General features: G+C 34.7%; 1 protein-coding gene and 1 long non-coding RNA gene across 2 annotated transcripts; one reads left to right on the forward strand and one right to left on the reverse strand.

The window, feature by feature from the left end:
- Positions 1-7,112: 7,112 nt before the first annotated feature.
- LOC139430247 (uncharacterized) lies at positions 7,113-10,704 on the reverse strand. Its single transcript, XR_011640713.1, has 3 exons — positions 10,620-10,704; positions 10,360-10,556; positions 7,113-7,448 (listed from the first exon to the last, which is right to left on the reverse strand). It is a non-coding gene; the product is annotated as an uncharacterized lncRNA (long non-coding RNA).
- A 1,325-nt stretch (positions 10,705-12,029) lies between these two features.
- LOC111420774 (palmitoyl-protein thioesterase 2) lies at positions 12,030-13,253 on the forward strand. Its single transcript, XM_023053812.2, has 3 exons — positions 12,030-12,525; positions 12,583-12,856; positions 12,908-13,253. The coding sequence occupies exons 1-3, from the start codon at positions 12,144-12,146 to the stop codon at positions 13,107-13,109; spliced, it is 858 nt and encodes a 285-aa protein (XP_022909580.2). The 5' UTR covers positions 12,030-12,143; the 3' UTR covers positions 13,110-13,253.
- The last annotated feature ends 59 nt before the right edge of the window (positions 13,254-13,312 follow it).

Here is a 13,312-nt window from a genome sequence, read left to right on the forward strand (position 1 = left end):
TGTCTCTAGAACTAACACTAGACCTGGAACTAGAATCATTCGGGTTTAGCCGTCTTGAGAGACGTGCGGCTAAACCCGAATGTTTCTAGTTCTAGGTCTAGTGTTACTTATAGTTATACACTAACACTGTCTCTAGAACTAACACTAGACCTGGAACTAGATTCATTCCGGTTTAGCCGTCTTGAGAGACGTGCGACTAAGCCCGAATGTTTCTAGTTCTAGGTCTAGTGTTACTTCTAGTTATACACTAACACTGTCACTAAAACCAACAATAGACCTAGAACTAGAATCATTCGGGTTTAGCCGTCTTGAGAGACGTGCGGCTAAACCCGAATGTTTCTAGTTCTAGGTCTAGTGTTACTTATAGTTATACACTAACACTGTCTCTAGAACTAACACTAGACCTGGAACTAGATTTATTCCGGTTTAGCCGTCTTGATAGACGTGCGGCTAAACCCGAATGTTTCTAGTTCTAGGTCTAGTGTTACTTATAGTTATACACTAACACTGTCTCTGGAACTAACACTAGACCTGGAACTAGAATCATTCGGGTTTAGCCGTCTTGACAGTAGTGCGGCTAAACCCGAATGTTTCTAGTTCTAGGTCTAGTGTTACTTCTAGTTATACACTAACACTGTCACTAAAACCAACAATAAACCTAGAACTAGAATCATTCGGGTTTAGCCGTCTTGAGAGACGTGCGGCTAAACCCGAATGTTTCTAGTTCTAGGTCTAGTGTTACTTATAGTTATACACTAACACTGTCTCTAGAACTAACACTAGACCTGGAACTAGAATCATTCGGGTTTAGCCGTCTTGAGAGACGTGCGGCTAAACCCGAATGTTTCTAGTTCTAGGTCTAGTGTTACTTATAGTTATACACTAACACTGTCAATAGAACTAACACTAGACCTGGAACTAGAATCATTCGGGTTTAGCCGTCTTGAGAGACGTGCGACTAAGCCCGAATGTTTCTAGTTCTAGGTCTAGTGTTACTTCTAGTTATACACTAACACTGTCACTAAAACCAACACTAGACCTAGAACTAGAATCATTCGGGTTTAGCCGTCTTGAGAGACGTGCGGCTAAACCCGAATGTTTCTAGTTCTAGGTCTAGTGTTACTTATAGTTATACACTAACACTGTCACTAGGACTAACACTAGACCTGGAACTAGAATCATTCGGGTTTAGCCGTCTTGAGAGACGTGCGGCTAAACCCGAATGTTTCTAGTTCTAGGTCTAGTGTTACTTATAGTTATACACTAACACTGTCACTAAAACCAACACTAGACCTAGAACTAGAATCATTCGGGTTTAGCCGTCTTGAGAGACGTGCGGCTAAACCCGAATGTTTCTAGTTCTAGTGTTAGTTCCAGTTTTACACTAACACTGTCACTAGAACTAACACTATACGTGGAACTAGAAACCCGAATGTTTTTAATTTGAAATCTAGTGTTAATTTTTATGACAGTGCTATTTAGCAATAGATATTACTGCGTTGCACATTTTTATTAAACTAATTAATTTTACTAATAGTTTTAATTGTTATTCAGTGTTAGATTATTATATATTTTTATCCCGTATTAGTCTGTTATATCGAAGTTTTATTGTAAATAGAAAAAATGTATTAATCGTATACAGTTGGTGTTTCTGGGTTGTAACAACGGGTTAATGTTGCGTGAAGCCAACAGTCTTCATTAGTTGTCCCCATTTTACCTCATTCCAGTCCATTCCGCAATTCCCTCTTCGTTTTCCGGGGAAAAGAAACTTTCAACAATCAAGCGTGTAGGGGTTTGTAGTAGTAAGTCGATTACATTCAACACACCGATGAGTGAACATTAATATTATTGCGATGGGGATAAAAAGCGAATAAAAATAAGAAAGCGTTGATACATTATTATACATTTTGAGGCCTACATCCTTCTTTTCCGCCCGCACTATAATTTACATTTTATTATTTTAATACACTACTTAGTTTGATGTGAATAAAGTTACATCTTATTACGAACGGATACGTACAAGTTTTCTTTTCCTATTTGTTGTAACTAAACGAATAAGACAGGAAACAGTGTGTTCCTCGACACGATGTTTTTTCACGTCATTACGGATGCAGATGCAATCATTAATATCAATTAACTGTAATTAAAAATGATCTTGGTGTGTACACTTTTAAGGGTAATTTACGTATTTTATTGATTACGTGGGCGGCTAAAAAATAAAAATTTAAAAAAAACACGTTTTGGATACTTAATAAAAATTAAAATTAATTTAAAAAACATTACTCATTTATATATTATGTAAATTTCTTAAAGACCCCACACGTTGTTTCGTTAATTGTGTTTTAAACGAATTCGAAAATCATAATTCTTTGTTGTGGATGAATTTTATTGAATTGTAATCGACAATAACGGGGATGACAAATAAGCGGGGTAAATAATTATTATGGGGTAATTACACCCCATTCACAATGAGAGTTAAGGGACCGAGAGGGAAAACAACCCTGTGGGTTGAAGTTTAGGGCATATGTATCGCCAGCAAACTGCATCTGTCGAATTCACAAGATATACTTATTATATTCGTTGATGTAATCGTTAAGAACACCACCATATCTATGATAAACCTATATTTTTAACCGACAATTTTCTTCACTACGCCTTCATTCCAATTACTTTATACAACAAAATTGAAGAGGTCCCGTGTCTTGAATACCATTTTATCTTAATGTAAATCTATCGTTTTATGCGAGTTATGCACTTACTACGCATAATGATATAAGCAGTTTACTGAATGTATTATGGATAATATGTACCAGTATATTTTCGTTTTACTACTACTGAATTAAGTCATTAATGAAACGTTTCAATTTTTAGCTATTCGGTATTAATACTTATTGAGTGTTTGAAGTTATTTTCTATTTTTGTTATTTCATGGTAGTTTTCAGAAGCAAATTCCTTTCATGAGGAAGAACGACAAAAAGTGGTTTCCTTAGAGGCACGTGTTCTGGATCTCGAAAAACAAATTTCCGATAATAAATTTACGCTCGAAGAACACGAACAATATTCTCGCCGAAATAATCTTCGGCTGTATGGGGTACCTGAAAAGTCCAAGGAAGTTCTAGATGAGATGATTGTTAAAATATGTAAGGAAAAACTTAAAGTGGATGTTGGTGTTGGGGATATTGATTGTTGTCATCGCCTTGGACGTGGAGGTGACGGGGATTCTAGGAGCAGACCAATTATAGTTAAGTTCACCCGGAGAACGGTGCGTAATGAGATTTATAGACTTAAAACAAAGCTCAAGGGTACAAAAATTATAATCCGTGAAGATTTGACTCGAGAACGTGCGGCAATAGTAAAGTATTTAATTAATAAGTACGATCAAAGGAATGTGTTTACGGAAAATGGTAATGTTTTTTACAAACACAATAATATTGTTAAAAAAATTAAGTCTACTCGCGATAAATCTTACCTTTAATTTATACCTCGCTGATTTGTTATTATTTTTTGTTTTTTTAGTAGTTCATGCAGATATTGCCTGTTGCTTACGTCTGATTTCAGATTTTTTTTTGCACTTTTTTTTATTGTATTTTTTTTCCTTTTTTTTGTTATTATTATCATAATTGTATCTAGTTTTTTATTTTATTTTTTTTGATGGTTACTAGTATCAGGTTAGCTCATTTGAATGTCAGATCTCTAGTTCCTAAAATGAATCAGGTTATTAATATTATAGATGACGGACGCTATGACGTTTTTGCTTTGTCTGAGACTTGGTTGTCTGTTGATATTTCTGATGAGTTCATTCAGATTGATGGTTATAGTGTGGTGAGAGCTGATCGTGTTGGCAGGGGGGGTGGTGTATGTTTTTATATCAGAAATAATTTAAAATTTAATTTAATTCAGACTTCTGCTAATATTGAGCAGTTGTGGTTAACTCTGCAAATTAATAAACGTAAACTCATTTTGGGTGTGCTCTATCGACCTCCCAGCTTTCCCTGTCGGATATTTTTGGATGAGCTTGAGAGCGTTTTGGCTGCCTGCCTGCCGCAGAGTGATGAGATAATCTTTTGTGGGGATCTTAATATTGATTTTTTTGATTTAGATGGTGTTAATAGGAATGATTTTATGACTTTACTGTCTTCTTTTGATGCTATGCAGTTGATAAATGAACCTACAAGAGTTACTGCATCGACTGCTAAAATGATTGATGTAATTGTTGCATTCAGTACAGTTCTTGTCCGGAATTCTGATGTTAGAAGCTGTCAAGTGTCTGATCACGACATTGTCTTTTGTGACATCGACTTCTGTTCACCGGTTTCCTCTCCGATTTGGAAACTATACAGAAACTTAAAAAGAATAGATATTTGTGAGTTTCACGACTTCTTGCGGAAAATTCCATTCAATTTTATCTTCTCCATGAATAACATTGATGATAAGCTTTATTTTTTTAATGAACAACTACTTAATGCATTTAATGTTTTTGCTCCACTCATTAAGGGTAAAGTTCATAAACGTCCTCCTCCATGGCTTACTGATAACTTGAAGCTAAAGATTTCTTTAAGGGATAAAGCAAAGGATGACTATAGAAGGAATCGATCTGATGCTAAATGGGATTACTTTAAATCTCTTAGAAATTTAACGGCTTTCACTATTAAGGCGGAAAAAAGGGCATTTTTTCGGTATATTGGTAGCATTCGGGACAAAAAATTAATGTGGGGTAAGCTTGATTCGCTTAATTTAAGAAAGAGGACGCAGTGTAATATTCCAGAGGCTTTGTATAATGTTGAAGATCTGAATGACTTCTTTTTGAGGAGTGTTTCGGACATCACTGACAACTTACCGCCCAATCCTGCTATTTTTGAGTATTATTCTAATTTAAATGTTAACAACGAGAAATATTTTAAATTCAAATCGGTATCAACTGATGTAGTAGACAAATTGATCTATAAATTGAAGTCTTGTTCTGAGGGCAATGATTGGATTCGGGCGGATATGATTAAACTGGCGTGTCCTGTTATTTTACCTTATCTTACACATATTGTTAACTGTTGCATCGTTGAAGGTCATTTCCCGAATTGCTGGAAACACGCTATAATCAAGCCTATTCCTAAAAATCAAAACCCATCAAGTTACACAGACCTTAGACCTATTAGTCTGCTTCCTACTTGTTCGGAGATCTTGGAAGGGATATTGAAGTATCAGTTGAATGATTACATTCAAACTTCTAATTTGCTGCCTGACTGTCAGTCAGGGTTTCGTAAAAATTATAGCACTATTACTACTATGACAGCACTTTTGGATGATATTATTTCGGGGGTTGATAAGGGTAATATTACAATTCTAGTTTTGTTAGATTTTAGCCGGGCATTTGACACCGTTAACCACGAGATCCTTCTTTGTATTCTTTCTTCGTTTGGTTTGGACCCTGTTTCACAGAGTATTATTGAGTGTTATCTTCATGACAGGTCTCAACGTGTAGCTATTGATGGTGTAGTATCTCAGAGCAGATTCATTTCTGATGGTGTTCCTCAGGGTTCTATTTTAGGCCCGATTTTGTTCTCGATCTACACTAGTAATTTACTTAAATGTATTCAACACTGTACACCATATGTTTATGCGGATGACACTCAGTTGGTGCTCTCCTTTCTTCCCTCCGAGTCTGGTCCTGCTATTGATAATATAAATAGAGATCTTAATAGTGTGTTTGTCGCAGCTTCGCAGCACTGTTTAAAAATCAATCCAGACAAGTCTGCGGTCATGTTTTTTGGGAATAAAAAAATTTGTGCTGAATTGTCTCACGCTGCTACTATTTTTGTGAATGGCTCAAAACTACCTGTAGTTGAAAAATATAAAAGTCTTGGACTTGAAATTAATAACTCTTTTCGTTTTTCTAATCAGATCTCTAAATATATTAGGAACGCCTATTGTGTACTACTTTATCCACATAGAGAATACTTGCCTTTTGATGTTAAACGAAACTTATGCGAGAGTTTTGTGCTATCTCAATTTAATTATATGGTTCCGGTTTACCATCCAGCGTTGACCGCTCTTGATGCGGGTAGAATTCAGAAAATTCAAAACAATTGTTTACGATTTGTGTATGGCATTAGAAAATTTGATCATGTCTCTCATAGGTTGGTGGACGCTGGATGGTTATCAATGAGGAACAGAAGAGAATTACATACCTTGATTTTTTACCATAGGTTGATGATCTCTCAAGCTCTGCATTATTTATTTAAAAAAATTAAATTTAGGAATAGGGATGTAAATGCTCGTCAAATGAGAGCGCGTTGTCTTATTGTACCACCTGCCCATAGAACTTCATTATTTCAAAGATCTTTCTCTTATCATATCTATAAGTCCTATAGCCTCATTCTGGAATCGGATTGGACAGCCAATGTCTGGGTTTTCAGGTCTCGCCTTTTTAGACGAATGTTTGATTCACAGACTGAGGCATTGAGACGAGGTGTTGCCTTATCTCAATGTGTTGCTCGATACGCGTCATAGCTTCCCTTGTTTTTTTTTTTCTTTTTTTTAATTTCTTTCATTTCTTTTTTTTTATTTGGTTACAAGATTCATTTTATGCTTTTTTTTATGATGGTTACTGTTTAGTTTTATTACATTCTCTTAGATATTGATGCTATAATCAGTACTTATAAATGCGAATTTATTGTTTCTGTTTTTTATGTTTCTTATTGTGTTCTTTATTCTCAAATTTACTTGGTTTTATTTTGTTGAGGTTCCAATGGAAGAACAGGAGCTTCAGCTTCCTGAATTGGCGCCTTGTGGTTTACACCAAAAAAGAATTATTCATGTTTCATTTTCTCTTTTTTTTTTCTCTACAATTTGTATTTTGTTTTTGCTACAATAAAGTGTATTATTATTACTATTATTATTATAAATAAAAATTAAAGTTGAACCTAAAAATCCAAATTTGGGTTTCAAATAAAGATAATTATATCACATACTTATCTACGTTCTACGTAATAAACAAACCAATTTGAAATAATTGTGCATGAAAATATTAAAATTTATTCGAAATAGTTAATTTAGAACCCCCTTACAAATCGTTCTTATCTCATACAATTTTATCTTTCCGAGTTTAAACCGTAATTACACGGTCTCGTTAAAAAGTTTTAAAGCGCTTTTGAGGGTTGGTTCTTCTCGTTTTGGGGTTAAAAAGGATACGGAAAAGGGGGTTAAACGGACAGACTCTCGTTGTTCCCGTGCGGCGCGCAGTATAAATATTTTTAAAGTACAAAGACAAAACTTAGATGTAATATCCTCGGCCCCACCCCGTCCATTAGGACCCCTTTAACGATGTAAATGCGTATGGCCGTAGGGGCCGCTTTGGTGGCGTAGCCCCGCTTGTACATGGGGCGGATGCTCGCGAGCTAAGCAGACTTCGAAAGCTAGTAGCCACATCAAACGGTTTTATGTAGATCCCCCACCTAAGAAAATAAAAACTTTAAAACAGTGTGTTTAATTTGAATTTCGAGGGTTGGTCTTTTTTTTTGCTGAAACGACTACTGATAATTCGTCGTTTTCGAAAAGAAAACATGTTTTTGTAATCAAAATTGTTATGCAGTTTTTAAGGTTCGATTAATTTATTCCATCCAATTTAGTGTCATGAATCATTTGCACCAATTGAATTTATCCAACCGAGGCAATCTGATTTTATAAGCTAGGTTATGCTCATAAACACCGTGCATTTGATAACTATATTAATAAAAAAATCTTACGTCATCTATTAAATAAATTTTAGTGTGTAGAAAAAAATTAAAAGGGTAACTCATGACGCAGAGTAACGCAGAGTAAACATTTTTTTATTGCGATAGCTGAAATCCCATTAAAAATTTCCCGCATACTGCACCAACGATGGTCATCGTCGTCGATCATGGTGGTAGATATACGTTGATTAGGGTCGTTTCATCCTTAGTCATTTCAGTAAATTTATATTTAGCCATTGTTTAACATCAATTAATCGTGAAACCCACATGTTCGTGTCTTGTATTTTATACGAAGCACCATAGGAGTCATAAACGATAGAAAAGATGAAAGATGGAACATGGATATACCTGGTATTTGTCATACTTTCGAACATAAAGTTATTCTCTATAATAATTCGAGAAAGGGGGAGTTTTTAATGAATGTGGTACGGACAGGTTGCACAGTCCGGTGGCGCATTTTCTTAAGACGTTTTTACAACGAAGGAAGATTAATGATAATTGGTACGATAACGCGTAATGCGGTATTAAGAATGTGTGTAAATAGAGACGTTCTGGGTATTGGGGTGTAGTTGAGATGTTATTTAAACTCATACAAAACATTCTTTGAATTGTATTGTAAAGGTATTATAACTCACTTTACTACACATCGTTAATTAATAATTATTTTATGTCTTAATAAACAGTAAGGAAAAATTTCTTTCATCTTAATCAGATAAGATTAGGATAAAATTTAAAATATGATGGAAAATTCTAAGATAAAAAGCCAAAAGCATAAGAGAAATAGTCCAGTGCTGTGGGATTCTATTTTGGGCAGAGGGTTTCTCGCCGAAAATTCCCCGCCGGGGGGTCGTCCCCTCGGTTACCACCCCGACCAAAACCCAACGTCCCGCCGCCGCCTTAACATTTCAAAAGCCATTTGCAAATATAGAATTGGACGGGTTCCCATACTATTGTCGATTTGCGATCTTTTGCTTTTCATTTGCATTGCAAAGTGAGGCCGCAATTCGGCTCCGACACCGGAACGTATAAAACTTCCACCAGGAAACGGCACTCGTGGGAGCAGCCGGAATCGGTTTCCGGGTTTAGATTGAGTGAATTCCCCCGCACGCGCCGCCACCACCACCGATGAGAAGGGGCGCGCATCTCTCCGACACCGCGCGGCCATACCGATATTACCTCTAGCTCTCCAAACCGCTTTCGCACCGACAACCACCGCATCAACTCCCCCTTTTTACCCGGCCCCGCCACCTTCAACCTTCTGTCTCTACCACCTTCCTGCTTAATTCCATTCAAATCTTTCGAGCGCGTGGTACCGCTTCGCTCTCGGTTGCGAAGATTGGTATTTATATTGCTTCTGAACGCCCTCAACGGCGACGATACGAAATATCTTATCATGGAGTAAATTTCAACCCAACCTTGTCAAGAAGATTATTAAAAGATAATTTCAACATCTTCCAAAAGACCCCATTTCCTTCTTTCCCCATAATAATTAACTTTTCAATTTGTTTTACTACCCAACCTAATCCATTCTGGGCTATTCACTTATGTGTCTTTTCCTTTTACTCATCATCGTGATTGCTTGCAATCAAAGCAACAACACACAACGGTTTTACCGAGTTCTTCTTGTTCAAATGGTCTTTCTCCGCTTTCTGGTTTGTCCTATCAAATGACGTCATCGTAATCCGGGAGCGGTGTGTTGTGGACAATAAGACAGGCGCCACCGTCAATTGACTGCTGCTGCGTTCGTTTTTATTATATATTTCCAGCGGCACTGGTACTCCGTTTCTCTATTTACCACTTGATTTATCGCGCGGGCGTTAATTGAAATTGATACTTCCGCTACACGGGAAACAAAGAAAGAAAATAGAGTTGTAGTTGTTCAAGAATAAGAGGAAACGGTTTTTGTTCTTTTGAGGACGAGTTTAACGATAATTCGTATAATCGTAAGGGTTTCTTCTTTTTAGTGGGAAACTATTAAAAATTAATTGTGATGAACGAGTTTCTTTCAGTGGCTTTGTTTCTTTAAGGAGAGAGAGAAAACTAAACTTATTCACGCCAACAAATAATGATTATAACATAAAAGAAAAATGTATACAAAAAAGTGGTCTTTCTGCCCTGGAGAGTCTTTGCTTGAATCTTGGTTTTCAATCCAGTTTCAGAGCAGATGCGGCAGAAAGGATGAATGGTGCATATTCGACTATCGGCCTGCAGATGGTCTTATAAATATGAGCGCGCATTTTGGTATGTTAAGGATCCGCAGTTCTTCTCCCGAATTTAGGCTTCCATCTTCACCTTGATGGCATGGTCGGAAAATTTTAATCTTCTGTCTATCGACATTCCCAGGTATTTGCAGATTGTTACGGGAGATATGACCGTGGATTGGATAATTACGCTGGGAGAAAGAGCATGGATGTGAAGAAATAGAATGAAAAATTGAGTTTTGGAAGGGTTAACTCGAATTCTCAATTTTTGCAGTCAGCTTTCTATGGATAGGATCAGCGTCTACAACTTTTGGACTGCGGATACGATTCTTTAACGATTTATTTTTCATTCTAATATGTCAACGTCAATATTATTGACATGTGTCATGTTTCAAATAATTTAAAAAATAATTGTAAATTACAAAACTTACCTTGATTTGGGGCATTTAATTTATTTATTAAAAATGCACACTTATTTAGCCAAAAATTTGATTTAAAGTAAATCTAAAATACCATTCAGTATAACTACAACTTATTTAGGTTGGTGCTATTTTTGACACATAACCTCACTTTTCTATATCAAAAATTTTCTTCATCCCAAATACTAAATTATTTTTAATTGCGACTTCTAAAATCATCAAGATACAATCAAAACGGTTCAGAAATTAAAAATTAATAAATAAATACTCACGGCATGTTTCTCAAATAATTAAATTGAACAAATTTTAAGTTAGATTTTAGACGTTTTTAATCGCCAACTTCAGAGCACTCAATACTTTTTATTAATTTAAAAATAAATTAGCTTTTCATCATATTGGCAATTAAATTTAATAATATACAAATCTAATTAATTAGTCAATTATATTACGTTATTTATTTTAGTGTTTAATGGATAAAATTTTTAAAGATCAACTTCACATCATTCTCCGACGTTTGACGTATTTTTTGACGTTTAAGTCGTAAAAAGTGAGGTTATGTGCGATTTTCATATTTATTTAAAAAAATATTTCTCAATGTGTGGGGGCCGTAAATTATAAATTCCCATGACCTCTGTTTGAAAAGATTAAAAACCTTGGTACGGTTTACAAAGTTAACATCCGCTGTGGATGCTGGATTAACACTTCACGGTCTCTCTTTTTCCTCTTTTTTTCCGCGCAATAAAAGTTAATTTTAATTACTGTCACTTCGTGGTAACCGATACCGCGCAGCTGGGTTTTTGTGCGTCTTCGTGTCTCCCACTTTACTCATCCCCAAGTGTTAAAGCCCACTAGTAATACAATATCCACTAAGAATCGGTTTTGAATCGAAACTTTTTTTGGTTGTAATTTAAAAGAATTTCTTTGAAAATTCTTTGAAAATCGAGTGATTTAGGAGGTAGTTTAAAGATGAGGTGGATTCAATAACCGGAAATGTCGGTTCGACCAATCGGCCCCTTTGATTCAGACTTGATTGTTTTGATAACCGACCCCATTCCTATTCCGAACAGCAAAGCATCTCGCGAGATTGCCCCCTTTTACGCTTTCATCTCAAATTTACATGCATTACGTTCGACAAACGTGGTTTCTATTCAAACCCCAACAAAGACACTGGAATTAAAATAAAATGCACACCAAAAAGTATTTTATTCTTTTTTATTGTTTTTGGCGAGAAAATAAAAACTGGAAATCTGCTTCCATTCCCTTGAATCTTTGGAAGCCGAGAAACGATGTGGGGTATTTCCTCTTCAGAATGAAACACCTGGAAGTTTCTCACCATTTCCGGGAAACCTCAGCGGAAAAGATTTCCACCGACTGCTTCTTTTTGTTATTTTTGCCTCCTTTTCTTTATATTTACGACAAAATTATTCTTTATTTATGTATTTTATTATTTATTTTTTAAAATTATTTTTATTTTATAAGATATCGCCATCTCGGATGTAGAACCCGACAGATTTTAACTAATTCTAAATTTTAAGTTTATGTCACCCCATCTTTATTTTAAAACATAAAATACTAACAGGGAATCATTCTATCAAAACGAAATATTTTTTAAAAGCGACTATAGATGGAGTTAAAACACATATGTCACTTGGACAGTATCAACAAAGAACCGAATACGATTCAGTGACGTTTAATCAAATTTGTTGAAAGAAATGTTTAAAAATAACTCCTAATATTAAACTTTGATCGATTGTGGTAAAAATATACGAAAATTAATTTGAAGAATCTCAAGAAAAATGGTTAAATTATTTTTATTTTTTATAATTGTCGCTTTAGTTGATTCAGCTTCATACAAACCGGTATTTATTATTCATGGAATAATGACTGGAGGTGATAGCATGGAAGGATTAAAATCTCGGATCGAAGAGAAACATCCCTCTACTATAGTTTATGCCACACATAGATTTGAAGGATGGTCAAGTTTAGAGAATATGTGGCATCAAGTAGAAGAATTAGGAAATGATTTATTAAATATGTCTAGTCAATATTCTGATGGAATCCATTTAATTGGGTATTCTCAAGGGGCTTTAATAGCAAGAGCAATTCTTCAATTATATCCTAATCATAATGTTAAACGTTTTATTTCACTTAGTGGTCCTCAAGCTGGACAATATGGAAGTAATTATTTTTATTATTCTGAAATAAATGATATAATAATTCTTAAATATGTTTTAGCTTCTTTCCTACATATAATATTTCCTGGGATTGCATTAAAAACAGCCTTCGAATTGTTTTATTCTCATGTTGGTCAACATACTTCTATTGGAAATTATTGGAATGATCCATATCATCAAGTGTTATATTATAATTACTCTGAATTTTTACCTTACGTCAATAATGAAAAGTTATCAAATGGTAGTGATATATTTAAATTAAGTTTAATTAAACTAGAAAAATTAGTTCTTATTGGTGGACCAGATGATAACGTTATAACACCTTGGCAATCTAGGTACATATATTTCTTTTTAATTAAAATTTTTATTACTCTTTTTGGTTTTAGTCACTTTGGATATTTTGCAGAAAATAACGACACTGTAATTAATTTTAAAAACCGTGATATTTACACCAAAGACTCAATTGGATTAAAGACATTAGATGCAAAAAATAAATTAGTTATTGTCACCGTTCCTGATGTGAATCATTTTATGTGGCATAAAGATATTGAAGTTATTGACAAGTATATTTTACCGTATTTAGATTAAGATTTTTTAATTAATTTTATGTAATGAAAAAAAAATTAGAAATAGGCAACCAAACTAACACCTGTGATTTATTGAATTAGTGCCGATTTTATTGTGAAAAATTATTATTTCTATTGACGCAATTAATGTAATACTTGAAAGTTAGTAACAGTATATTAAGAATTATTAATTTAATTTAAACAAAAGTCGATAAATTCGTGTTT

The sequence above is a fragment of the Onthophagus taurus genome, chromosome 6, assembly GCF_036711975.1.
Source record: "Onthophagus taurus isolate NC chromosome 6, IU_Otau_3.0, whole genome shotgun sequence".
NCBI classification, from domain to species: Eukaryota; Metazoa; Arthropoda; class Insecta; order Coleoptera; family Scarabaeidae; genus Onthophagus; species Onthophagus taurus.

Coding starts and splice junctions, on each gene's coding strand:
- LOC111420774 (XM_023053812.2), top strand. CDS start 12,144: ATGGTTAAATTATTTTTATTTTTTATAATTGTCGCTTTAGTTGATTCA. Junction 12,526..12,582: donor TCAAGCTGGACAATATGGAA/GTAATTATTTTT, acceptor AATATGTTTTAG/CTTCTTTCCTACATATAATA. Junction 12,857..12,907: donor ATAACACCTTGGCAATCTAG/GTACATATATTT, acceptor TTTTGGTTTTAG/TCACTTTGGATATTTTGCAG.